A 25,993-nucleotide genomic window follows, 5' to 3' on the forward strand; every position below is an offset into this window, starting at 1 on the left:
TTAAGCATCCACAAGAAAAGGGTAAATCTAGGATGAGATTATATTTTCTTATATTATGAAATTAATAAAGTGATAAGTGTGAATGTTAATTCATCTCCCCAAGATATCTATTGAAATATTCATTCCCCTACAAGGTTCATTGGTACATTGATAAATCTTCTTGTTGTTTGTTAGTTTATTATCGATCTACTCAATTCACGTACTTGAAATACTAAATTCATGTATCTATATTAATATTGGTACATGTACTTTTGGCCTTGTATCACCTATTCATGATGCTTATGTATAACCTTGAGAACTCTAAATAAACTAGTTAACAAAAGCATAAATTTCTCTCTACTTCTCACCTAGTTTTATAATTTTTCTATATTATTCTAGTAGTTTATAATTCAGCATACAACCACTACAAACCACTGCCTACCAAATATAGATTAGCATTAGTTTTACAACATTTCTTCCAAAATGACCTTCTTTTAAGATTATAGTTTGACCCTTGAAGTGGATTGTAAAAGTATTTAAAAAAAAACCCAAAGTAGAGGAGGCAAGTGAGATTTTATAAAATTCTGAGGTGTCAAGTGATACTGTTAGAAATCTCATGGGAAGTTTCTGAATTTATTTCTTAGCCATCTCCTCCCTCGACTCTGCTTTTGATTTTCCTTTCCTCCCTCTTGTTTCCAAATTTCACCACCACCCCTGCATATGATATGAAAGCCTCCTCGTCTTCTTTGCCCTTTTATTTTTCCTTCTCCTTCTCTTGAATCTCTGCAACCCACTTGCTGTTTAGTGAAGAAGAGGCCTTCAAAGAGAGAATTTTGAGTAAAAGATTGATTTGTGCAATTTCTCATACATACGATACGGGTAAGATTTTTTTTTTTTTTTTTTTTTGTTTATATCCTAGAAGTATCTGAAAATCATGGTGAAAGCCTCCGTTCATCGATATCTGATGAGTCAATATGGTTGACTCAGTAGACTCGGCCCGAATCTTCCGAATCTTAATGAGCTTCCACCGGATCTACCGTCTCCGTGATATTGCGGGACGGAAGCTGAAGTTCCGGTGACGACTTGAACTCGGCCACAGTCTTTGAACCATGGTCTGCTATAGTATCAAGTTACTAGGTTCAGAAATTTGGGGAAATTCAATCTTTTTCCACTTTCATATGCATCTGATTGGGTTTACGTCAAGTTTTAAGTGACTGGCTGTTTGATTTAGCTATAGCAGGAATACATAATCAGGCTATTCAATAGTCAATACTAGACTGGAGCTCTGTTCAATCTTATGCTCATGAAAATTTAATCCAGGCTTGAACATGCTGTGTAGACTGATTAGGCTTGTGGACACCCTAGAGTTATTATCACATGAATTTTGCTTGTGAGTTTCAAATGGCAAAGCTCTTTTTTTTTTTGGTGTTTAACCACTTAGGGAACAAATTCTCTCTTGCTTTACCTGTTTGGCTAGCAGATTATTGTTCAGCGCTAGCTTTAATGAGATAGTTTATGTTATCTGTTTTGTTTAACCTCTTAGGGAACAAATTCTTTCTTGCTTTTCCTGTTTGGCTAGCAGATTATTGTTGAGTGCTAGCTTTTATTGAGATAATTTATGTTAGTGACCTACCAAGATATGGCCGCACTTAGTTACTGATTAATCTGGATACTGTACAGCTTTGCTCAACCAGGAAGAAATGATTATTGTTGAGTGCTAGCTTTAATGAGACAATTTATGTTAGTGACCTGCCAAGTTATAGCCCCATTTAGTTACTCTGATTAATCTGGATACTGGACAGCTTGCTCAAGCAGGAAGAAATGAGTGCTTACCAGGCTTTTAAAGCATGTGTGCCAATTGAATGGAGTGATAAGCTGTATATAACCCTTGTTAGGGGTATGCCTGGAACCAGGGAGCTCCATAGGCGGACATTAGAGGCGCTGCACCTCCGCAAATGCAACCGCACGGTTGTGCGGAAAAATACTCCTACAGTTCGTGGAATGCTTCAGCAGGTTCTCAAATTAGCTTTTGCTTCAACCACATGTTTATTTTATATGGTCAAATTCCTATCGTTGTTTGGCAACTGACAGTTGTTGAATAAGATTGAAAAATAGAATTACATGGTATTTTTGGCATAACAGGTGAAAAGATTGGTTGCGATTGAGACGAAGGAAATGTACGAGGCTCGGAAACAAAGAGAGGCTAATCAGAGAGCTCTGCGTCCACCATTGGTTATCAGTCATCATCCTGCTCCAAAGACTGATTCCTCTCAGTAATCTTAAGAGATTCTTCAAGGCATGTTTGTTTTCATTTTTTCTGCTTTAATCTCTCTCTCTCTCTCTCTCTCTCTCAGTAATCTTAGGAGATTCTTCAAGGCATGCTTGTTTTCATTTTTTCTGCTTTAACCTCTCTCTCTCTCTCTCTCTCTCTCTCCATGTGAACTACTCAGACACAGAAGCACGCATTTGAAGGTTATGATCTCTGTTCTGTAGGTACCTAGCACAGTTATTGTCTGAAATTTCCCAAGGCACTGATTGTGATTCAGATCTTTTGATAAACAGAAGTTTCATTTGTAGCTGAGCTTGTGTTAAAGCTGTAATGTCCTGGAAGATGAATAGAATTTGAGTTGTTGCAGATTTGGATTCAGGGAGCGTAGATTGCGGAGACTTAGGCGGTTAATGCTTTTTCATCAGGGGGTTTTCCTTTTGGAATGAGATCATTAGTTAGTGGATTAATGGATTTTTGCACTCCTGTTTGTAGAAATACTTTCATGTTATATTTTAGTTCATTGCTTGATGTATCTTGCTTTGATGCATCAACATATAAACAAATCCCTGCCATGAACTTTAAAAGTTGTCTAGTTGCTAATGGTCCAGTAATCTTTGATAGCTTTCTGGTTACTTGGCCTTTCCATAAGCTGGTGAAAGGGCTTCTTAAGTTAATGCTTGATCAAATTTCTGAGATCGCTCCAATGCCTAGGGATTGTTGACCAGTGGTAAAAGATTACAGAATACCTACCATGAACTGAAGGACACCTTTTGTATTTGAGTAGATCTCGCTCAATACAAGGATATTGAAGGAACCCTTTGTATAGAAAAATTTTATTCATCTTCAAATGAAATTGGAGGAAAATACAAGGACATTGAACACCAAATTTGGGCACAAGGATTTATCACTCTCTTATTCTTTGCCATTTGGTTTCGTTCTGAGTCTACAAAAGAAAACCAGATTCTTTGACTCCTCTACCGTACATGATCTCTAGCTTGAAGCAGTTAATGGAGGATAAAAAACACGTGGCTACCATTCTGTTCTAATGCATGCAATTTAGCAGAAACTCCAAACAAGAGGTGCAGTATTATAAGTGCAGGCTTCTGTCTGCTTATAATTTTCCCTTCCATCTCTAAATTGGTCCCTATTATCTGGCACACCTGCTAATGCTCCCAGCAGAACATTAGGATTCGATTCCTGGCGTCCACACCAGCTATTGCAGCCTTGGATGCATCCTCTAAATCCCTTGCTATTCCTGTAAGACTCCATGGATGGTCCTCTGTGATGCACCCTCTGAGGGTATCTTGAACCGTAGCCAACCAAGTAGCTGGTGGCCATTGGACTAGAGCTTAAGACAGAATCAACCTGTGATCTTGCAGATCCACTAATACTCCATGGCAGTTGAGGTTTTGATTGGCAGCTCAGAGATGATCAGAGTAGGACATAAGCAAAAATGTTGCGGACGAAACGTATGTTCTACATGCTTCTCCTTCATTCCAAACTGATTAAAAGAAACGTGTTGATAAATTGTAGGGAAACCATTTTAATCAGGGAAAGGTATTTTCACTTTTGTTGAAGTCTTCTTATTTAGCTGTTGAATTTAGTGCTTCATAATTCATATCATAATCACCGTTAAGTGTCATTTATAACAAGATGGGGGAAATTTTCTTATTTTCCCTAAAAGATCATTGGTTCAAATTCTTTTTTTTCCTCCCAACTTCTTAAATCTCCCACTTCCCCGTTGGAAAATGTTTAAATTCCCCCCTTAAATGCCACCCTCCCCTATTGGAAATTATTTTTCTAAATTTCCTCCTCTACTGAAAACTATTTGTTTTAAAAATGTCTATTTAACACCTTAATACTATAGATACTTATTTTAAATTTTTATTTCAAGAAATGATCATGAAGTGGTTCTTTTAGGTACCAAAGTAAGGTACGGGTACTGACTTTCGGAAAATTCGATCGGTAGGAAAGAAAAAAAAAAACACTCTTGTTCTACTATGGGCTGGTCGTTCCATTTCTGAATTGCTAATAGGAATTATCTATGGAGGTCTTTTAAAATAAAAAATTCTACATAATCTAACAGGTAAAGACTCTTGTACATATTAAATTGTTTAGATGATGCTACCAGTCCCTTTACAATCCATTTACAACATATTAGTGCTCTTAACCCTTCTCAAATCTGCAAGACAATCCTTGTTAAATGACAATTCTATTTGAAAGTGATTTATCCTTATCATGTGATTTATCCCCACACTATTGGAAGAAAGTGACAACAATTGTACTCAAGTCAATTGTTTTGTTGTGGTCGAGATGTGAATTTGGATTTGAAATGATTGTTTTCTGCATTTTTTCAGAGATGATTACTGATTACTACACATAAATGACAGAAAATAATGCCATTAGCCAACTAAAACCATGCTTTCATTGATACATATTCATATGCTAATTGTCAGCTCACTGCTGAATTAGATGTAATATGATAAATAAACCTATGCTACAGACAAAAAGGATATTATCCTTGTACGTATTGTTGTCAATAACATTCTAATCTTTCCAGCAAAATTTCTCTAATCAAACCCTAGATTGCAAGAACCCTCAAATTTCCAACGACTTAAAAGACCATCAAAACCGAGAAAGGCAAAACATGAAAATGAACAAGACAACATGACCTGCGAAAAGTCATCATAACCTTCTTAGATTTGAAATCATAAATATAATCCTAAAACTAATTGGTCATATAGATTACATCAACTTCTTGATAGTATGAGTAGAGAATCAGAAAAATTAAATAGAAAGAATACTCAAATGAAGAGAACTTGAAATTCTAAACAGAAAAATTTCTTTTCTCCAAAACTTTCGTGAACAACTTAGATCATCTTCATTCTCCTTGTATCAACACTCAAGATCGTATCAGTCAGATACAAATGCTCTTGCAACCTTCTCAACCTTTGCACAATGAAAATAGAAATTGACTCTCATATCTCTGGGGTTAACAAATGCAAAGTAGGTTGCAAAATTCTACCTTAGCTCACTATAGTCAAATCTAACAATGTAATATCATCACTGCTCCTCACTGCTCATTCCTCCTCTGTGCTCCTTTCCACCAGAAACATGAAATATACAAGTGATCTTGCAACACGTGCGCCTCCACTTCTAACAAGAAATTCATTCTGAGTAAAAAATTGAAATTGATTTACATTTAGTTCATTGTCAGAACTGTTTCTAGATTAAGGGGGAAAAACTCTAAAAGCCCGTATGATTTCTGTTTGGTTATCCGCAATATTCAAGAATCTCAAAGGAGATCTTAGCAACCGATTGAGAAAAAATAACAGGTATGGATTAGCAACTTTCCCCAAAGATGTTCGTCAACAACATTGTCAATAAATCTTTTGACAATGGCACAGAGTGAGGATTCTAATACAAATATTACTCTATTGCTCATCATAAAGTACAAGTAAAAAGACTCACCTACACCCAAAGTGGACCACTATTCTAGTACTACTACAGCTTTAGTAAATCAAACTTGAAATCTTTTTTGGATACATGCCCTAAAATTCAATTTAAGCATAGAATTTGGGGTAAATTAACAAATAACTGCAATACAGTGAAAACTTAACATAGCAGGTAGAGATAAATGCTATATTCAGCAAAACTAAAAGTTAAAAGCTATAGAAAACAAGCCAACATCGGAAACAGCAGATTATACAACATTTGAACACAAAACCTAATGAAAAGACAGGAGGAAGACAATATACTTTATCAGCAGGAAAAGGATCTCAAATTCAGAAGCCTCAGAAATATCTCTATATAATTCTGCTGTCATTTACCAGATCCCTACCTACAACATGTCCAGACCTTATAAAGGGAAAATGGCATTTGTTCAGAACATATGAAAGGGATCAAATAGTACCTAATTTCTATGTGGTTTAAAAAAACTGACAACAAATCATATAACAGTATTTATCTTTCCACATATTATCTTTGGAATAGTTGAAAAAACAGGGACAGTATTTACCTTTCCACATATCATCTTTGGAATAGTTGAAAAAACAGGGACTTTGTTCATTTGATTTTCTTTTCCGTTTATTGTTCTAGTCCAATGAGATTTACAAGATAGAAGCTGACAAAGTTCTGCTACAAAGATTTCTATTTTGACAAGAAAAGGAAACCAACTGAAAAAAATGATGGAATAAACTAAACTTCTTCAGTAAGAATAAGGCATGGAAATTAGAAGGCAAATCGAACTCCACACTTTACAACATATTTATAATCACCACTTCACCAAACTGCATGCAACAAGCCATTTTGTTCCATGAACCATCTCATAACCTAAAACTTTCCTGAAACTAAAACCTAAAAGCAAAATTCCAAGCCCTTCTCATACAAAGCATCTCCAAATAGCAACTTTAAATTTGGCATACATACTTTCCATTCAACATACATACTGGATGGTCCAAAGCCTCAACAAGAATATATAAAGCCATTTTCATTGAACACCAATGCTTGAATCAACATAAAGCAATGCAAAAATAACAGTAAATTACAATCATTACTAAGAAAAAAAACTGAAAGTGAAAAAATAAAGGGATTGAGGAGCCCGAAAGCATTTACAGATAGTACGTACTATGTTTACATTAGAGACAGAATGCTACGTTGACGGAATACAACTTAAGAAAAGAACCAGGGGATTAAGATTCATCACCATGCAGAATTATGTAAAAATACCATAAAAACATTACGTCAAAGAAAAACCCCCAAACAATTGGAAACAAAAGGTACAACAGCAATTTAGACAATTTCAATGTCACGAGAGTAGCTACAGAAAAGGGCACAAAACATTATGTGCATCTAGGAAAGACAAAAGAATAGATTGAGTACAGTATTCTTTGGCTACCATCCATTTCCTTTTCTCCTTCCAAAATTACTTGAGATTAACATCATTTGGAAACTTTTACATGAACTCCTTGATAACTAAAAAAAACCCACAAGCAGCAAAAGATAAATCTGAAGAAATCTATAATAATGATGATAATAATAATGATAATGATAATAATAATAATACTAATGATGATAATAATAATAATAATAATGATAATAAAAGTAATAGTAATAATATACAAGTTACAAAGGAAGAACACATAGCTTTGATAGAGGATTATTTGAAAAGTTTTGCAAGAATAATAGTGTAGCACTAGTTGCGATATGATCTCGATATTTGTGAGATGAAAAGGTGGTTGGGAAATAAAAAGGTGATTGGAATACTTGTTTATAATGCAATTTTTTTGCAAATAATCATCAATCCAAACATGTCTTCTTTTAAAGAAAAAAGGAATCAGGGACGGGGAAAGCAAAAAACAAAAAAACAAAAAAAACAAAAAAACAAAAAAGAAAGAAAGAAAATACAACTTTTCACTGAAGCAAACCCAAATTGGCTAACAAAAGGTTGACAAACAATTTGAGGAAGAAAGAAAAATAGAAAAAATGCACTCTTAAAATAACAAAGATTAAATGAAGTCGAAAAACTAAAGGATCAGGATGGGGGGAAAAACCCAAAAATTACCATATGTTGAATAGTAGAAGCTAGGGAAAATGAATGCTCAATATGTGTCCTTACCCCATTTAGTGTCCCAGTAGTTATAGTTCAGAGTTGATAAGCTCTTCAACAGAGTTTCTATACTTGGAAATAAGATCCCTGAAATCAGACAAATCAAAGACGAAGCTGGTAAAAAGAGAGCCAAAGGCAATAAGAACAAATATAAGGTATGTATATATTGATAACTGAATGATGGAGAAATCAGAATCTAGGCACCTTCGCTGATTCAATAACTGTTCAGTTTCCTCTAGTTTATGCTTTTGTCCCTCGACTGTCTGTCAATATTGGTACATCCTGGGCTCAGCTTTCCACATAACAAATAAAATCCAAAAGGATGCAAAATCTAAACAGAGTATAAAAATCCCCAGTGGCAGGACTTAAAAGAATGCCAAAATCGTAGAACAACACATTTAAACTCCACTTTTATCTATTTAGTTATCTTGAGGAGGAGGAGGAGGAGGAGGAAGGGGGGGGGGGGTTTGAGACTGAGGGGGTATGCCAAAATCATAGAACAACACATCTAAACTCCACTTTTATCTATTTAGTTATCTTGAGAGTTGGGGGGGGGGGGGGGGGGGGGGGAGGGGGGGTTGAGACTGAGCAAGTGTGCAAAATAAGTCTTCATGTAGCATTACAACAACAATCTAAAGAATCTGCAGAAAACTTACCATGGATCTGGAGTTGATTGAACCCGAAATTGAGTTTAGCAGCTGTTGACACTTGTCAAATTGGCTGTTCAATTCGGTAACCTTTAGAAGAAGATGGTGAAGAAGAAGAAAAATGTACACAGAAAGCGTCATCATTTATGGTTATAGAATAAAAGAAGAAGGTGGTATTAGTCTGAGGAAATTCATTATATGGATTAATTTTGATAGAATCACTCACTAGTGCATCTGAATGCTGATCTCGAGTTCCATTCTCTATAGCGTCTGCTAAGTTTTCCACTAGCTGTAAACATACAAATCAAAAGAAAAGCATATTAGAAAAAGAGAGAGCTGGGGAACCAAATATTGCTATTTTGCCAAAAGTAAATTCGGGGTTTCTGACAGAAAACCTACGTGTAGAAGATGGAAATGAGATGCAAGTGACTGGTGCTGCTGCTGCTGCTGGGAAAAACAATGTTGTTGCTGCTGTTGTTGCTGCTGATACAGCGGTGGCTGTTGTTGGAGGAAGAGGTGGTGATGATCCTGAGTGGAGGAGGGAGTAGAAGGGTTGCTACTGCTGCTGAGAGTCTGGACGTTTGGGATCATTGACCAATTTCCTCCGTAGTGATCCATTGACAATCCTCAGCCCACAGCCCTCAATGTGCTTGCTAAAATGCCTACAAAAGGTCTATATATTATGAGTACTTCCAAGCCGAGAGGGGACCCTGGGCTATTGTGTTGCTGCTGTATTATTATTGACATCAATGCAATTATGACTATAATCTTGGAAGACAATGTTTGTATTTTTCACATTAACACTGAATGCTTTGCCTTCCCTAATACAAACATGTTGTACCCTTCCTAGTCGGAGCCCTGAACAAAAAAAAGATGATTCACAGAAATATTCAACACCATGTACCTCTTAAGTTAATGAAAGATTCCTTTTATCCTCCATCTTCCCCCCCCCCCCCCCCCCCCAACAACCCAAGCCACCACCTGCCCCTCTTCCCCAACACTTAGAAATGATGCTAATATTTTCAACAAGAGGCCAAAGATCACATATATTGCCCATATAACAACATTTACCATCATCACATTACAATAACTATATATGTGCAGCAGATTCAATTAAAACTAAGAATGGTAGCATCATTTCTAGTGTTTACTGAAAAATTAGTCCAAAAATACAAGTGTTTTAACATAAAAATGTAATAAGATCATAACAATAATAATGGTAAAGCACGTTGGGAGATTCTAAGCACTAACTTAGATCTGAAACTTTTTGATAGAACAATTTGGAGGGATATTCTACCTTACTAGCACAACAATTTGATCCAATTATTTGCCTGATTGTTTTGACTAACTACAAAAACTAGGAAAAGAAACAGAATCCTGGTTGGGATATTAATACTATTACTTGTTAAGGCTTGCAACGAGACAGAATGCTACTGCTGCTGTGCTACCCGCACCCTCCTCCCCCTTCACCACCACCCCGCAACCCCACTCCCTCCCCTTCCCCTCTATCCTCCATCTCCCCCTTCCCCCGCCACCCATCCCTTTTCTCCACCACCTCCCACAGCCCCCTCCCCCCATCTTCTCCCCATTCAGCCCAACCCACCCGCTGCCACCCTCACCTCCCCCCAAACCCCGGGCAGCCCCTCTCCCCAGCTTCTCCCCCTTCAGCACAACCCACCCGTTGCCATCCTCACCTCCCCCAAAACCCCAGGCAGCCCCTCTCCTTCTCCCCTTTCCCTCCCACACTCAATTCACAAACCCAGAAATTTAAAGAAGCCCACAGACAACCATATTCAAAGACTTGAATTCACGGACCCCGATAATCACAAACTCCACAAAAACTTGAATTGATAGAAACCCAGAAATTTTACCGACAACCATATTATGCATTCTTAACAACAAAATAATTCCACAAAACAACAAAGATTCACACAAAATCCTCCCATTCAAAACTTAAGTTAAAACTTACAACCAAGAAAAACGAAGCCATAAAAAAATAACCAAAAAAAAATTCAAGCACTCAAATCAGCATAATCCTGTAATCAACAAAAAAGAAAATAAGAATAAGGAACTTCACACTGCTTTGTGGCCAAGAAATGTAGCGATATAATGGCGGTGACGCTGGTGGCAGATTCTGGCGAAGTCGAAAATCCACTCCTATCCTCTTCTCCTCTGTTCCATTTTCCTGATCGGGATTTGTTCTTGGTTTTCCAAACTGAAATCTTCAATAAAATGTTCTATCAGTTCTTGGAAGCCTTCTCGTCCAGCTGACGAAGGGAAAAAAATGATGAAAGGGGTTCTGAGTTTAGTTTTTGATATTAAATTGCGCGATAGTTAGAAGAAGAGAGAAATGGTACGTTAGCTAGTATAAGGATAAGACTTGGGTTAAACTCGCCTAATTTACAGACCTTCGGATCTCTCCTGTTTCATTAGAATCAACTCCCATTTACAACATATTCCTCGATCACAATTAGGAATTTCATGAATAGGTCTTGATTGATATAATTTAACCAAATCAGGGACGCTAAAGTGGTTCAATTTACCCCAGTTCGTAAAGTTTGTTTTTGTTTACAATATCAGCCACCAAAGTTCTTGTTTTTCCATTAACTCTTTCTCATTATAGCATTTCTGTAGCATAGAAAAAAGTCTATAGTATAAGAATCAATTTTCAAAAGTAATTATACAAGGTGATGGTCCAAAATCTTTGCTGATGCGACTAGCAACTTTTTTCACAATCCAAAATGCGATGAATCAACTACCAGACATTCCAACTTAGAGCGGTAAACGAATCGAGAATTTAACAAATATTTTAAAATTGACTTGTTAAATATTCAATTCAAGATCAATTTTCAACGAACTCAAGTTCAATTAAAATTCATTTATAGTTTTAAATTGAATTCAAACTTGTAGATATTTGACTTGTTAAAACTTAATCCGATTCGAATAATTTTTATTTTTTAAAATATTTGTATATTTTATGTAAAATTATATATGTATTATTTTATTATTTAGATATTATATGTGTAATAGTGATAATTTAATATTAAAAATTAAAAAATTAAATAAAATTTTCGAGTCTCAAATTGAGCTCGACTTTGCAGCAGATTCTATGGCATTGAACGTAGAGGCATTCATTTTCCGCTTTACAAGAGAATGCAAAAGAAAGTTCACATCTTGGGTAAGTGCATATTGAGCGAAGAAAAAAGCCTGTTTTACACAACTCTCGTGCCAAAATTTCAAGAAAAGTGCTTAGTAGTCCCTCGATTTGATTAGTAGAAATGAAAAAAAAAACAAATGTGTATGAAATAATTTCTCACAACTTAAGCTGTGAAGTCGAAGCAAATCAGTACTAAATTTCACCCTACTTCCCCACTCCTTAGGAGAACCTAGCTCCATTCACTAAATTTATGGCTGTCTTTATGTTTTTGGCCAATTCAGCCGCTGCTCCAACATAAGTTTGGGGTGTTAAATTCAAGAGCATCATCTTTGCATCTCCTGGTATATCCAGGTTCTTAATAAATTCTCTCATGCTCTCTTGGGTCACCGCTCTTCCTCTTGTTACCTCCTTTAGTTTTTCATAAGGCTCTGGGACACCATATCTTCGCATGACCTAAAGACCAAACCAAAAAGATTATCATGTGAGTCGATTCTACAAAAGCAATAAAGTTAACTGAAGATAGTGAAATGAAAACCATCCACAATCTGAAGAAACAGTAAACAGTCAGCCATTCAAAACTGCAGTGAGTTCAAAAGGTACCAAATTAATTGTGAATTAGTCACTTAAATGCTAGAAAAATTCCTCCCCACTGCCACCTTAGACCATTTCTTGTTAGGGGAAAATATCTGGATCACTTCCAAACGATAGGGACTTGTCTCTAGTACTTAATCCAACCCTCTACAGATTATCTGTTTGCCTCCACATCACGGTATCAACCTATTCAACCACCTAGCTAGGCCATCTCTCTCGAGACCAACCCACATTCACCCCTTACCCATATAAACCTCCCCAATCTTCTTCCTCTATCGAATCTTACCGGTCATCACTTCTTCAGTATTCTAGCTCTATCCATCTTGCCCAAATGAACACCAGACAATGACTTCCAAACCCAGCACTTCGCATGTAAAAATCAAACTACAAATCAGATTAAGCATACCCTGAACCAAGTAAAAGAAGAACTTAAAAAATGAAAGACACTTCCACAAATCCTTCAGGTCTCTATATGTTAGTGAAGAGGGAGTTCCCTGCTTTTCTATTACATGTCGGTGTTCTAGAGGATGCATAATATTTTGGGCTCGTGTGTCATGAAAGTAAAATTGAACAACTGAGTGCAAGTTCATCATTGGCAGCTTTTAGGAGTGTGCTTTTATCGTCTATGTAAAGAGCTCAGGAATCCTCTTACTAGATAAGCTATTGGACTGATTCTGCTCACAGAAATTACTCAAATTTAGCAGAGAATCCTGTTGCTCCTGTTGCTGTAGAAAGGCCAGTTCTTCCATCCTCAGAGGGATGGAAGGCAGCTGTCAATGTGTTCTTAGTGTGTGCTACGTAGTTCAGTCTTTTATGTTTATTTATATAAAGAACTAAAATTTTCCTTTCCAAATCTTCCTTGAGTTGTCTTCTTCATTTTCTTCCTTTTGCTTGCACTCTTCCTAGTTTGAAAAACTGCGAGTCAATCAATTATATGTTATAGCTCAAAGCATTTAAAAGAGTTCCTATAATAAATATTTTTCCTTTCAGGTAGACAATAACCATAGCCATGAAGACAGTACAGGAGTCCCTATTAATTGACCTCAGGGAAAATGATCTAATTATATATTTCTTTTTCAAATCTGAAGGTGTTAACAGTTATATAGAACTCATTAAAGATGTCTAAATGTAATAAGAAATTAAATTCGTACTAGAATCTTTCCCGTTAACTCTTTTGCCCATTTAACTTGGGATCTTTCCATCACAGACATTATAAGACTTTGTCAAGTTATATACCAACATCTTGCTAGGAGGAGAAATTATGGGACTAAAACTACACAGTTTTTCTGCCCAGCATGCCAAATAATACCAACATCTCATCAATATGCCAAGTTACTGAGTACCAACTCCTCAAACATGCAACAAAGAAAGTAGACACCAAGTAACTGAAAGCACAAATTCAATATCAATTTATTTAGAAGATATCAAATGAAGATATTCACGCACAGTTTGTATTGGTTCTGCAAGCACCTCCCACGTGTGGTCCAATTCTTCACTCAGGGAAGCTTCATTGACCTACAATAAAACAAAACCAGCCAAATTAGAAGCAACAAAAATGATGCCCAATTACCAGTTTTGCAAAGTTCTTAATATTTAAATAAAGATAAAACTGCTTTGATTCTTTCATCTGAGAAAAGAAAAAATAGAAAAAGAAAATATATGGAAAAGAGTACATGGCTTCCTTCTAGAATGGATTCGTCAGGGGAAAAGACAGTGAATTTGCCACAAGAAGCTATTATTCCAGTATTGTCAGAAATGCATTTCTAGTACAGATGTGAGATGCATTAGAGGCCACCAATTGCCAGCTGAGGTAGCCGACAAAAATCAACAAACTACAACTTTTTAGAATAATAAAAATAAAACTTTTTAACAGGGTTTGATTGAGAAGGAAGAATGGAAGAAAACAAGGAATAGAGACACTGATAATCAAAGCGTCAGACCAAGATGACACATATCCATGGCCTATATCCGATTCTCAAACAACTTTCGCCTTCTGATAAGCCCTACCTAAAATACTAAAGCAACCCAACAGTTTTCAATAAACTATGTTCTACAATTGGCCTGTGAAAGCCACCACAAAGACTACTCTAACTGAAGACCCTAAGAATCTTACCATGCTATTCCCTCTGAACTAGTAATCATGAAAAACCGATTACTGAGAAAACTGGTTGAGCAACTTCACAAAGTATAAAGCTTACTAACAACTATTCCCTGTGAATAGATCCCAAGACATCATCTCTTTGACTAGTTATTCCCCCTTCATTTCCTAATCAGCCATACCACACCAATGAAGCAACATGAGCATGAGACTACTAATTCCACACAAGCGTCTTTCTTATATACAATACTCAACATTCAATACCCCTCTGGTACTCATATTTCTTGACCATCAATGAGAGAACTATTGTGGAATACCTGAAGCTTCCCAATGCCCATTAACGTACTCCTGTAGGCTAGCAGAGAATGTCCTAAGCCTACACCCATGTTTCTCAGAACAGTAGAATCAGTCAAGTCCCTCTGCAAATGACAAGCACAGAAATCAATAAGTAACTTTAAACAGATAAAAGTGCAACTACAAAAATAAAGCACAAGCCAAAGTAATTACACATACATATCAAGCACAACCTTGGGATCTATCTAAAACAGTGTCTAATCAACTTTGTTTAAATAGAGTAACAACATCCCTAGCCAGGGTAAAAACTTCCAAGTACAATGATGAAATGGATATTTGCATAGAGCTGAAGATGACACAATTGAGAAGGAAAAAATATTGCACATTTACCTGCCAGCGTGAAATAGGTAACTTCATGCTTAAATGGGACAACCCTGCATTAGCCACTCCAAGATTTCCTTCGCTATTTTCAAAATCAATTGGGTTAACCTTGTGAGGCATTGTAGAAGACCCAATCTCACCAGCTTTAGTTATCTGCTCAAAAGCATGTACAAACACCAATCTTTCATCAAGAGACAACACGTATGTAAACATGAAACACGTGTACATATATATAAATGAGAAAAGTGTTCATATAAGAACATAGACAAAAATTGAAAACAAAAGATTTAAAACAACAAAAAACAGCACTGACCTGCTTGAAGTAACCTAAAGAGATATATCCCCAGATGTCTCTATCAAAATCAACTAGAATGTTGTTGAACTGGATTATAGAATGAAAAAGTTTGCCCATGTAGTCATGAGGTTCAATCTGCATTGCAGAATAATTAAATCAAAACCATGAAGTATCGCATAGTGTCATTATGTCAAAGACATAAACCATGATACTTATTTTCATGAAATTGTCATCAAACCAGAAGATCAGTCATTGGGAACCAGTATTAAAACTTTCAAATGAGGCAAGACCAATTGGTAATTCTAATAGTCAAGTGGCAACTCAAAGCACTGGGTGGCCTAATGCATGACTCAAATACCTCTGAAGAATAAGCTTCTAAATCTGCCAAAACCAAGCCTTTAGGATCAAACATGACAAGGATCCCATAATATATTTTAATAAACTAGTCAAGGACAAAAAATAAGGGACAAGAAATGAGAAAATTTGAGCCAGAACATGATTAGTTTAGGAAAAGTACTTGAGGCACATAGGGATTGAAATCAATTCCAAGAGATGTCACAAATTCCTCCGCAACTTGCGGCCAATTGATATCAGGATACGCCGCAAGATGTGCATTATAGTTGCCAACAGCACCAGCAAACTTCCCAAGTATTTTAACTTTTGAAATATCCTGCTTTTCCCAACTTAACCTGAATGCGAAAATTGCCATTTCCTTTCCCAAGGTTGTAGGTGAAGCTGGCTGCAAAGAAATGGCAGATGTGAACAATTCATTCGAGTTTTCAGCTGTTTGAACAGTAAAGAATCAGCAACAGATCCAGCAATAAGTGTCATAAAATATATTGGAGATTCATTGTGCCTTAAAAGGGTAGAATAACTCTGGTTGTATTCCCACGCCCAATCCCCGAACCTCCTCAGGCTCAAAGAAAAAAAAATTAAAATAATAAGAAAGAACAAGTGATTGTTACCTGTCCATGGGTGCGAGAAAGCATAGGAATGTGAGCATTTTCCATAGCCATGTCACTTATGGCTGAAATCACTTCATCCATAGCAGGTAACATCACCATAGAAAGAGCTTCTTTCAGCATAAGTGCATGAGAAAGATTGTTAATGTCTTCAGACGTACAGGCAAAGTGGAAAAACTCAAGCACCTAGACAAGCGACAAGAAAAATACTGAACATATGCAAAACATGCACAGATATTATTTTGGGTTCCATAATTCTTTGGAAACATCATGCAGGGAAATCAAAAGAACTGAGAGTCCTAATGAGGCCATCATGTCATGTCTATAGAATAGAGTAGAAGGAAGGATGACATTTCCATTCAGCTAACATCAAGGTTCCAAACTGATACCTTTCCTATCTCTGGGTGTGACTGGCACCTTTGCTTCAAAAAGTATTCCACTGCCTTAACATCGTGGTTAGTCACTTTCTCAATTTTCTTGACTTCCATGGCATCATCCAAGCTAAATCCATCAATCAAGCCTTGCAGATAAGTCTCAGCATCTTTAGAGAAGCTTGGAACCTCAGGAATTTCAGGAACTTGAGAAAGTTTTAACAACCATTTCACCTACAAAAAAAGGGTTTCTGGCTATGATTTTGTTTGAAATTCATGAAGGCAGAGGCGACAGCAAGGCAAAGAAAGAAATAAAGGACATGAAACACTCATGATCATCGGTGAGATGTTAAGTGTTAAAACTGCTCATCCAAATTCAAAGAATAAGCATGATCAAGTTAGCATGAGAATTTTGAGTTGCAAAGTAATTTATTAGATTGGCACAGTAAACTTGGAAGTGTGTACATAGCTCACCTCACCATATTCACACACAATATATATGACTGAAGAGCAAAGGGTCCCCTCTAAGAGATCTCTGCTCGTGAACTGAACCATCTATCCCACCACATAGATAAACCAACACACTTTGCCAACAGCCCTTGTACAGATCTCAAGTTAGGATGGCCAGAATTTCATGTCATGCCACATTTGCAGATACAGGAAGTAAAACTCCTCTGTGGATTGTTAGATGACAATTTATGTTTTGGACACCACTTGCATGTTGGCAGCATTTTGAAGCCTCACGACATGATAAAAACCACAAATTGATAATACTATCCAGATCCAGCACTATCTAACATCATTCCACCATTGCAGTCTCCATCAACATACAGAGTGTAATATAATATGACAAACTAATCTCTCTTTTTCCTTGTTAGAATATTTCTGCTGCATGATCAATAACTGTTTAAGTTTCAAATTCAGATTTCTAGAGAAACTTTGGTACTTTCCTTCCTCGTAACAGCATTTTGTGGTAGGAATCACTACTACTCTTAAAATTCCCGAAGTACAGCTTCAGCAGCCAAATTCAGCATGACTAACAACACAAGGATCAAATTTTAATAATTCCATTTCCTTCCAATCTTACAGAATTGTGGGACAGACTAAAATAAAACTTCCAGCAAATGCCAAAAAAAATTCAAAAAAAAAAATATGATTTCTGTGCTCTGAAGTTCAAAATCAAGATAGTACAGAAAGTAAAGCTCCAAAAAATTTAAAGTCAGTCATGTCATGTATCTGCTAGTCCACCCCTTTTGCCCTTTTTCCTCTTACTTTATTTGAAGCCGACACTAATTAGATAAGTTACTTCCAACAAGAATGCGAAATCAGGAGACCAACAATTTTCATTATGCTCTGAAAACTCAAACAGTACATTTCAGATGGTTTGCAGCAAGAATTATCTATAAGTCAGGGAAGCAATTTAGCAATATTACCAGTTAAAGAATTGCAGTATTAGAAACATACCTCAACTAAAACCCTAAAGCGAATTAAACCATATTCACTCATAAAAAAAGCTAGCTCCTTGACCTTAGCCCAATAACGTCCATCAAGAGGACACAGAGCTGTTAAGCTTGAGAGCTTTAAATCATGTGAATCATCAGCAGACATCTTCCTTCCCTATAAAAAAAATTCACAAAAACCCAATAAAATTTCACTAACGAAACTCCATAATAAGAACACAAAAATTTATTTGAAAAAAAAAAATTCCAAGTTCCACCTGCCCTTTTTAAAAAAAAAAAACACACACAAAAGAACTGTAATTGCGACAAGGAAGAAGTTAAATAAACATGATGTTATCAAAGTTTCATCAAATTAGAAAAGAAAAAAAAGTAGCCATTACTTTTTCTACAGCTTTGGTACTGCTCTCTTTTGCAGCGGCTTTGCAGCAGCAGTTTTTGAGTGTGTAAAATGAAGCATTTGAGAGGTGGGGAAGACGGTGATGGTAGGGAAAATGGAGGTTTAAGGTTCGATAATTGCAGATTGGATTGCAATACGGCGCCACTTGGCAATGAATACGAGATACCACCCTAAAACTAGCCTCCACTTCCATCAGGCCAGACTTCTTCCCTGAATGAAATGACTAAGGGGATGCTTGGTTGAAGCTTCAGAATCCTAATTGTAATTGGAATTATCCTAGGTGAGTTGCCCTCACGCAACGCATGAGGCTGCCCTGATCTTGATGCTATGCTGCAATGTAGTAGCACAAAGACGATAAGATGATAATTTTCAGGCTTGCCCAGAAATGTCCAATTATTCAAATTGGGATATTAAATATAAAAGTTACATAAAGGTGCACCAAAATCTTTGCAATTATTTTTTGCAATTTTATTAAGCAATGAAAAGAAGCCACAATTTCAACCAGGTTGCTAAATGACACAGTCATTTTTGTTTTGCTGACTAATTGGACAGCAATGGCAATGTCATTAGTTTGAAACTAATACATCACCGCATAATGCTGCCTTACATTCTCTATGTACACCAAAAATGTGTTGCTCATGAACAAATTCAACAGGAATTTATAAACAACACTAAAATATGTTGGGCCAGAAATCCATATAATTGTAAAATATAGGAATGGCTGCAGCATAGCAAGAGATATAGGACTCAAAACGATAAGGATTGGAGAATTGTATATGCTTTCTTGTCTATGATAAGATAAACAAGCCATTATCTCATACTTAGAATCTTCTCAACACAACATATGCCATTTAATTTTTGTACCAGCAACTCTTAGCATCATAGAAAATAAACATAAAATCTTACAGACTAAAAAGAGAGAGGGAAGAACACCCCCAAACAAAAAACTAAGATTAATTAAATAACAAAAAGTTAATTGAGATTAAGCATTACGGACTCAGATTGTATGCAATCTGAGCACAATAATAGTAGAAAGGTCCACAAGTGCAATAGCATGGCAGTTCCGTTTTTTTTTTCAATCCAACCAAATCAAACTAACTTTCACTAAATATGATAACTCAAGCCAATCCCCTGGGAACAAAATCAACAAAAAATGTAATGAAAGAACCATACTCTAGCAAAAGAAAAAGGACAAGCAAGATTTATGTAAAGACATGAGCAAAGGACATCAATTATACCCGTTTATTTTGTCACAAAACGGTGTCTTCAGAGTTCAAACTATTGTTTTATCAAATGGAATAAAAAAGTAAAGTTCACTACATTGACAAAATATACATCCAGTCTAACATGAAAACTTCATGAAGAAATGTCATTGAAGTTGGCAATATCAAACTACATCCCCTAATAAACAACTAAAAAGTTGTGAAATTTGCTTGATTGATGGCTTGATTGATGTTCTTTAAGGATCATCATCATCACAAATATAAGCTTAAAAAATAGCTTCATTAGCAGTGGCACTGGTAACTAACCAGGTTGGCATTCCCAACCAAAATAAATTTCAACAAAAGGCAAACTACAAATTGCCTAAGAAAACTAATTAGTTTATTTTCCTTGCCAATATTGAGTTCATAAACAAAAGAAAAGCAAATCTTGCAACCCATCAATAAGATTGACAAATAACCAAAATCTAAAAAACAAGGCTAACATCTATAGACAAAGGGAATGAGCAAAACTACAAGTTGAACAGCAAATGTACAACGAATAATATGGCCGAGTTGAATTCTGGAAAGAGTAAATTGAACTTTAGGTCCTGGCAGTGTATGATTCCCAAAAGAAAAACTCGAAACAGTAAAAATGGAATAAGTAAAGCAAGAAAGTAAAAGAAAATAAATTTGGATCTAAAGGAAATAGGATGCCATCACAAATTTTCATCTTCACTTTTCTAAAGACTAATAACAGGGTAAAGAGAGCAGAAAGCTACAGTAACTGCAGGTGGAGAAATCTGTTTCACACACAAAAAAGGGCATTAAAACATACCGTCATGGCTTAATGAAGAAAAGTAACCTCTTTTGTTTTTTCTTCCTTCATCTAACAAAGACTTAGAATAAACAACGCTGGCAAGAGCAAATTTATTAGGAAAAAAAGGAAGACGAAACCTTGGATCTGCACTAAACAAATTAACATTTTTTTTGTTGTTCAGAAAAAAAAGCCCCTAAATAAAATTCACCTTGAGAAAACAACTTCTACAATCCTTTTCTACTATGGTGCAAATCTTAATATCTCAACCTGTAACAAACATTTGGAATTTTCTAGAAAATAAAGATAGTTATAATTCTTATGTTACACCATGAAATCTAGCATAGCATATGTAAGATCACAAAAGGAAGTAAAACAATAGGAACGAAGCACTAAGCACCTGAATGTTTTTTCAAAGTTTTACATCTAGATCACACTCAATGTAATTAGTCATCTCTACAGAAGGAAATTGAACCTGAGAAAGTACCTTAAAGTAAAAGCCTTTAACACTTACTAAGTCATTCAAGCCATGTGTGTTTCTCATTCAGGTTTTAACTTCCTAAGCTTGTCCTGCATGACAGTACCATGTGCTTTGAATGAAAGTCTTATGTACTTTATTCAGTAATGGACAAAGTCAAAAGGAACATGTTGGGCTTCCAGTGGGTCCAAATAAAGAAATTGAGGTAATTAGGTATGAGCGCCTTGATTACTAACTCATACTATTACCCAGATAGCATTTTGAATATCCTATGTTCTTTTTCAATGAATCTATTTACTGGAAAGAGTTCATCTTTTTTTTTTTTCAGATAAACCCTAATAAATTCATCCTCTTCATACAAAAGCAATAGCAAGACAAAAAGAAAAAATTCAAAGGATTTAAGAGTTGAGATAAAGAAATCAAAAGAACAACATTATTATCAACCAAAAAAAGGAAAAATAAAAAAAAAATCAAAAGAATGTATCCCTGGAGAACAGAAGATACTGATGTTGTCATCTTTCTTCGTGCAAAGGCAATAACATAAAAATGCAAAATCAGATAAACAAAAAATCGGTGACACAAAAATACTTTCTTGAGATGCAAAAGATTTAACGAACAAAGGTCTTATTAATTGAAAAAAAAGAAAAAAAGAAAAAGAAACCATGGGTCATTAAATCTAATAAACATAATCCACCAGTTGAAGGATGAGGGATAAATCACAAAAGGGACCATAACTCTCAACTTCGGGCTAAATCTACCTCAATAATACCTCAAACATAAGCCAAATATTCAAAAAAGAAAGCACAAAACAAACTTATTAGCTTGGCATTGAAATGTACCAAAACACAATTAAGTACAAGAGAGAGCAACAGACCTTCTCTAATTTATACAGAAAGATCAGCACTGAGAATTGTGAGGATGGCAATTCTAAAGGACATGAAAATCAGGATTGTCGTCCAATACCCTCTCCTGCAACAAAATTGAAAAGAAAACTGTTTATCATTTAAAATCAAAACATTTGAAGATGAGGGTGTAAAAAGTATTCAAAATAAGACTCACCTGAATAAAATTTCTACAAGCTCCAAAAACCTACCACTGTTCTTTAATAATCAACAGAAACTTAATCATTTTCTCATAATCAACAGAAACTTAATCGACAGAGATATCTACTAATTATTAGCATACACGCACATCCATTTGACTAAGATATTTTTCTAAATAAAGTGTAACAGCTTACCTGTCCAAAGCTGAACTATGCTAAAAGTCCAAGGCTTAGACCGACTGGTACTAAACAAACCATTACCCCTATAAAATTCAACCCGAAAGTGAACAACAATAAATAGGAGGAAAAATAAATTGTTCATATGCAAAATGGAAACAAATGAGAAAAAAAGAAGGTTATAAAATGTTACACAAAAATAATCACCAAGTTTTTAGCCAAAGACATTGTGCTAAAATTTGAACAACCCATGAATCCAAAACAACCAAAAAATACACCAAGCAATTTTCCCATACAGAATGGAAAATCACATAAGTTTGTATAGGTGCTGTAGAAGGCCAGGAAAAAAAGGACAAATAACTAACATGAGAACTATTAAAAATGCGTGCAAAAAATAAAAAATAATAGTGAAAAACCCGATATCTGGAAGACTGAAACTCAAAGAAGCAAAATCACATACAATTTTTCTTGGTAATGATCTTCTCTTGACAGCCTCTGTGTCCTGAGAAAGCATGGATAGAAAATCAGGCATAGTATATGTGAAATTTTAGATGGTAACCATGAGCACACGTTGAGGAAACAATCAAGAAATATTGAAAGGAAATAAAACTAAGAGGCAATAAAGAACATGAAGTCTAGAGTTAGATTCTTCAAACTTCCTTGTTTTTGGATTTAATTCTTTCAACCGTACTCTTTGTTCGGGAGAGCGAGAAGGGATCGGCCAGAGAGGCAGACGGCGGCTCTCTGGGATTTGGAGGGGGGGATGTCATGATAGGGGCTGTGCGTGTGTGGGGGGTAATTTTGCCAATTCAAATAACTAAAACTACTAAATCAAGAAAACCAAAAAGGTTAATTTTTTGGTGTTTAGCTGATAAGAGTACTAATTTGCTATTCCGGGTACAAAATGCTATACTTATGGTGCATTTACTGTTTTATCTCGTGCACAGCTGATTTGCCATTAGGTGTGGCAATAGGGCAGGGGTGGCAATAGGGCGGGGGTGGGGCAGGGGATCCTTCCCGCGTCCCCCGCCCCATTGTCAAATAACTCCCCCCTCCCCCACCCCTTGCCTCCCACCCCCCGCCCCACCCCCGCCCCGTTTCCCACGCGGTCCCCCGGTAGAAGAAAGTGCCATCAACAAAAGAAGGAAACCACTGGTTCAGTGAAATGCCTCTGAGCCTTTTCTCGTTTGGCAGCGAAATTTGGCAGTGAAATGCAAGCAGAAAATTAACGGAAAATCTGCGAAAGAGTGGCAAGAGATAAAAAAAAAAATATCCCACTACACCACAGCCCACAGGAATAATGATGTAAGAAAGACTATAATGTATCCTCGCGCAAAAGAAGTTGACAGGAAAATCAGTGCTTTCCACAGAAATGCTCTTCTAACTTGCTACTAAACCAGAAATTCAGTTCACTTGCGATACCCAACCCTCCCCTCCAACCCACACAATCATGCGCAAACTGCTGCAACTATTACGATCAGTAAGCAAGAAATATTAGCATTACAAACAAAAGACCTACAACACCTAGTCGTCACAGCAGCTAGCCACAGGCAAATGAAATGCGATAACCCCAATAATTCAAGTTAATTAGCCAGCCCAAAAGCTTTGATTTAACGAATATTGATTGGAAACTCAGAAACCTAGAACCAGAAACAGAAACAGACCCGTTCCCTCCTAATTATCAAACAATTTAAGCGCACAAGGAAAACAAAGACGAAGATATCAGCAAGAAAAAGATGAAGATTTACCTCCGATCACTTGCCGGCCAAATTCATCCTCGCTCGATCTGGGATTCTGGGTTGGGTAAAATTTTAGGAGGATTTAGACAGAGAGGATGGGTTTAGTTGAGTAGTGATTAGAACTGAGGGGAATGGGAGGCGACAGCGGTGGCTGCGAAGGAGGGAACGAAACCGGTGAAAACGAGGGAGCACCTGTGGTAAATTTCATCGGTTAATCACAGAAAGGTTATAAGTTCCTCGCAAAATCAGGTCGCATCGAGACAAACAAAAGGGTTAATTCCACTTTGTTCCCCCCAAACTTTGAACGATTATTCACTTCAGTCCCTAAATTTTAAAATGGAACACTTAAGTCCTTAAACTTATAAATATCTTCCACTTAAATCCCTAAAATTATAAAATACGACACTTAAATCCTTAAACCCTTATAAAATGGGACACTTCGACCACCAACGTCATTCAAGATTTATTAATAATTTTTCTTAAGTGGAAGGTATTTATAAGTTTAAGGACTTAAGTGTTCTATTTTAAAATTTAAGGATTGAAGTGGATAATCATTTAAAGTTTAGAGGGATAAAGTGGAATTAACCCCAAATGTGGGTTGAACGGCAATCAAAGGCAGATGAACAAAGGTGCGGCAGATGACCAACTTTAGCCTTTGTAAATTGTAAGTGAAGGTGTAGCTTTAGGAAATTTAGGATTGTTATATATATATATATATATATATATATATATATATATTATGCCCCTGTCCAGTTTTAAGGCGAGGGGGAATATTTTGCCCCTGCCCCGCCCCGCTCCCGCTCCCGCTCCGCTCATCCCCCGTCTCATTTCTATTTCAGCAGGTGCTCGCCCTCATTGCCAACCGTATTTGTTATAGTACAAAAGGATAGCTACATATTTTGCATTTACAAATAATTAAACTACTAAATAGAGATTTTTTTTAAAAAAAATATAGTGCATTCCTTTTTAATTGAGGGCGCAACTTTGCTAGTATTTGGCAATACAAAATTGTTTATAAGTATATGCTTTTATCAAGTAAAAAAAAGGTCTAAATATGTTATAGACTTTATTTTTTAGAGCAATTAGTTATGATAAAAGCTTCCAATTAAAACGATGTCTTAATTTTATGGGTTTCAATACCTAAGCTAGGGATGACAAGTTATTCAATCAGCGTAATGCATTCTCTATTTGAATAACATTACAATTTTGCTTTTGAGATTGCAAAAGTAGAGGCCAAAGTTTTACAGTTTGTCAGGAAAACTTGTTCTTGACAATACATTTACTTTTATCACGTAAAATTTGTTAGAACATTTTCCTTTTCATACAATTGCTTGGTGCAAAATATTTTTGAATGGTAAAAGATTGAGTAGGTTTGCAAATTTGAATACTCAAATTAATTTATCCAAAAAATAAGTAATTATTTTTTCAACTCATAATTTCTTGGTCATAGAGAGTCACTATACAACTGTTCCTTAATACAAAATGGCATGCTAACAGTCACTTACTTTTGTTTAATAAAAGTGGTCCAAATTTTTATTTTCATTTTCAAACAAATTCTTAGCAAAAAAAAGAAAGAAAGAAAGAAGTTCTTAAATAGAGAAATATACACTAATTAGCAGGTACAGATAATTGAAGGTATTAAATTGTGAAAGAAAAGTTATTTTCTTTAGGATAAGAAAAGTTATTTTCTTTAGTTGAGTGCATTCCATTTTTGGTGGTGCTATAATTTTTTGGATTAATCTTCTATGTAGTAAAGGTGTATGCATTGTCAAACTAGATGCATGATAACTAATTTAATTTTGAATTTGAAATCCAAATTTTTCATGTGTCATGCATCCAACTATATTAGTGTATACATGATTAGTGTATATAGTATTTACTTTAATTTTTTTACTATCGGTAGTGAAAATGGATTATTGCCAATATTTTTTTTTATCAAGTAAAATTCTTGGAGCTCATTAAAATTTCATTACTATGTGAATGGTTTGCTAAAAAGCCTTTCAAATAGCTACAGATACAAATAAAAAATTGT

The 25,993-nt window shown here is 35.8% G+C and overlaps 3 protein-coding genes across 26 annotated transcripts; 1 reads left to right on the forward strand and 2 right to left on the reverse strand.

The window, feature by feature from the left end:
* Nucleotides 1-576: 576 nt before the first annotated feature.
* LOC113690955 (uncharacterized) lies at nucleotides 577-2,880 on the forward strand. 4 transcript variants are annotated; one of them, XM_027209104.2, is made up of 5 exons: nucleotides 577-858; nucleotides 1,782-1,992; nucleotides 2,122-2,275; nucleotides 2,430-2,451; nucleotides 2,542-2,880. In XM_027209104.2, the coding sequence occupies exons 2-3, from the start codon at nucleotides 1,801-1,803 to the stop codon at nucleotides 2,254-2,256; spliced, it is 327 nt and encodes a 108-aa protein (XP_027064905.1). In that variant the 5' UTR covers nucleotides 577-858; nucleotides 1,782-1,800; the 3' UTR covers nucleotides 2,257-2,275; nucleotides 2,430-2,451; nucleotides 2,542-2,880. The 4 variants fall into 4 exon arrangements, with proteins under 4 accessions (XP_027064905.1, XP_071906849.1, XP_027064903.1 ...); XM_072050748.1 differs by lacking the exon at nucleotides 2,430-2,451; XM_027209102.2 differs by having other exon boundaries at nucleotides 578-858; nucleotides 2,430-2,880.
* Nucleotides 2,881-4,921: 2,041 nt separating this feature from the next.
* On the reverse strand, nucleotides 4,922-11,047 carry LOC113690745 (mediator of RNA polymerase II transcription subunit 9). 8 transcript variants are annotated; one of them, XR_003448477.2, is made up of 8 exons: nucleotides 10,581-10,854; nucleotides 8,903-9,165; nucleotides 8,730-8,792; nucleotides 8,513-8,593; nucleotides 8,061-8,119; nucleotides 7,866-7,943; nucleotides 5,274-5,421; nucleotides 4,922-5,197 (listed from the first exon to the last, which is right to left on the reverse strand). XR_003448477.2 is itself a non-coding variant. In XM_072050746.1 (8 exons), exons 3-7 carry the CDS (start codon nucleotides 9,119-9,121, stop codon nucleotides 7,886-7,888), a joined length of 480 nt encoding a protein of 159 aa, XP_071906847.1. In that variant the 5' UTR covers nucleotides 9,122-9,165; nucleotides 10,581-10,770; nucleotides 10,912-11,047; the 3' UTR covers nucleotides 4,922-5,421; nucleotides 7,866-7,885. The 8 variants fall into 8 exon arrangements, 6 of the variants coding, with proteins under 6 accessions (XP_071906847.1, XP_071906848.1, XP_027064572.1 ...); XR_011815053.1 differs by adding an exon at nucleotides 6,007-6,089 and having other exon boundaries at nucleotides 4,922-5,421; XM_072050746.1 differs by adding an exon at nucleotides 10,912-11,047 and having other exon boundaries at nucleotides 4,922-5,421; nucleotides 10,581-10,770.
* Nucleotides 11,048-11,737: 690 nt separating this feature from the next.
* On the reverse strand, nucleotides 11,738-24,218 carry LOC113690634 (uncharacterized). Of its 14 annotated transcripts, none has more exons than XM_027208627.2 (17): nucleotides 23,971-24,218; nucleotides 22,683-22,724; nucleotides 22,241-22,308; nucleotides 22,063-22,103; nucleotides 21,878-21,972; nucleotides 20,737-20,795; nucleotides 18,493-18,839; nucleotides 18,117-18,269; nucleotides 16,671-16,886; nucleotides 16,285-16,467; nucleotides 15,837-16,058; nucleotides 15,338-15,454; nucleotides 15,034-15,177; nucleotides 14,667-14,768; nucleotides 13,925-14,014; nucleotides 13,698-13,766; nucleotides 11,738-12,113 (listed from the first exon to the last, which is right to left on the reverse strand). In XM_027208627.2, the coding sequence occupies exons 7-17, from the start codon at nucleotides 18,700-18,702 to the stop codon at nucleotides 11,880-11,882; spliced, it is 1,740 nt and encodes a 579-aa protein (XP_027064428.2). In that variant the 5' UTR covers nucleotides 18,703-18,839; nucleotides 20,737-20,795; nucleotides 21,878-21,972; nucleotides 22,063-22,103; nucleotides 22,241-22,308; nucleotides 22,683-22,724; nucleotides 23,971-24,218; the 3' UTR covers nucleotides 11,738-11,879. The 14 variants fall into 14 exon arrangements, with proteins under 14 accessions (XP_027064428.2, XP_071906850.1, XP_071906854.1 ...); XM_072050749.1 differs by lacking the exon at nucleotides 20,737-20,795 and adding an exon at nucleotides 21,040-21,095; XM_072050753.1 differs by lacking the exon at nucleotides 22,063-22,103.
* Nucleotides 24,219-25,993: the final 1,775 nt, after the last annotated feature.

The sequence above is a fragment of the Coffea arabica genome, chromosome 5c, assembly GCF_036785885.1.
Source record: "Coffea arabica cultivar ET-39 chromosome 5c, Coffea Arabica ET-39 HiFi, whole genome shotgun sequence".
NCBI lineage: Eukaryota > Viridiplantae > Streptophyta > Magnoliopsida > Gentianales > Rubiaceae > Coffea > Coffea arabica.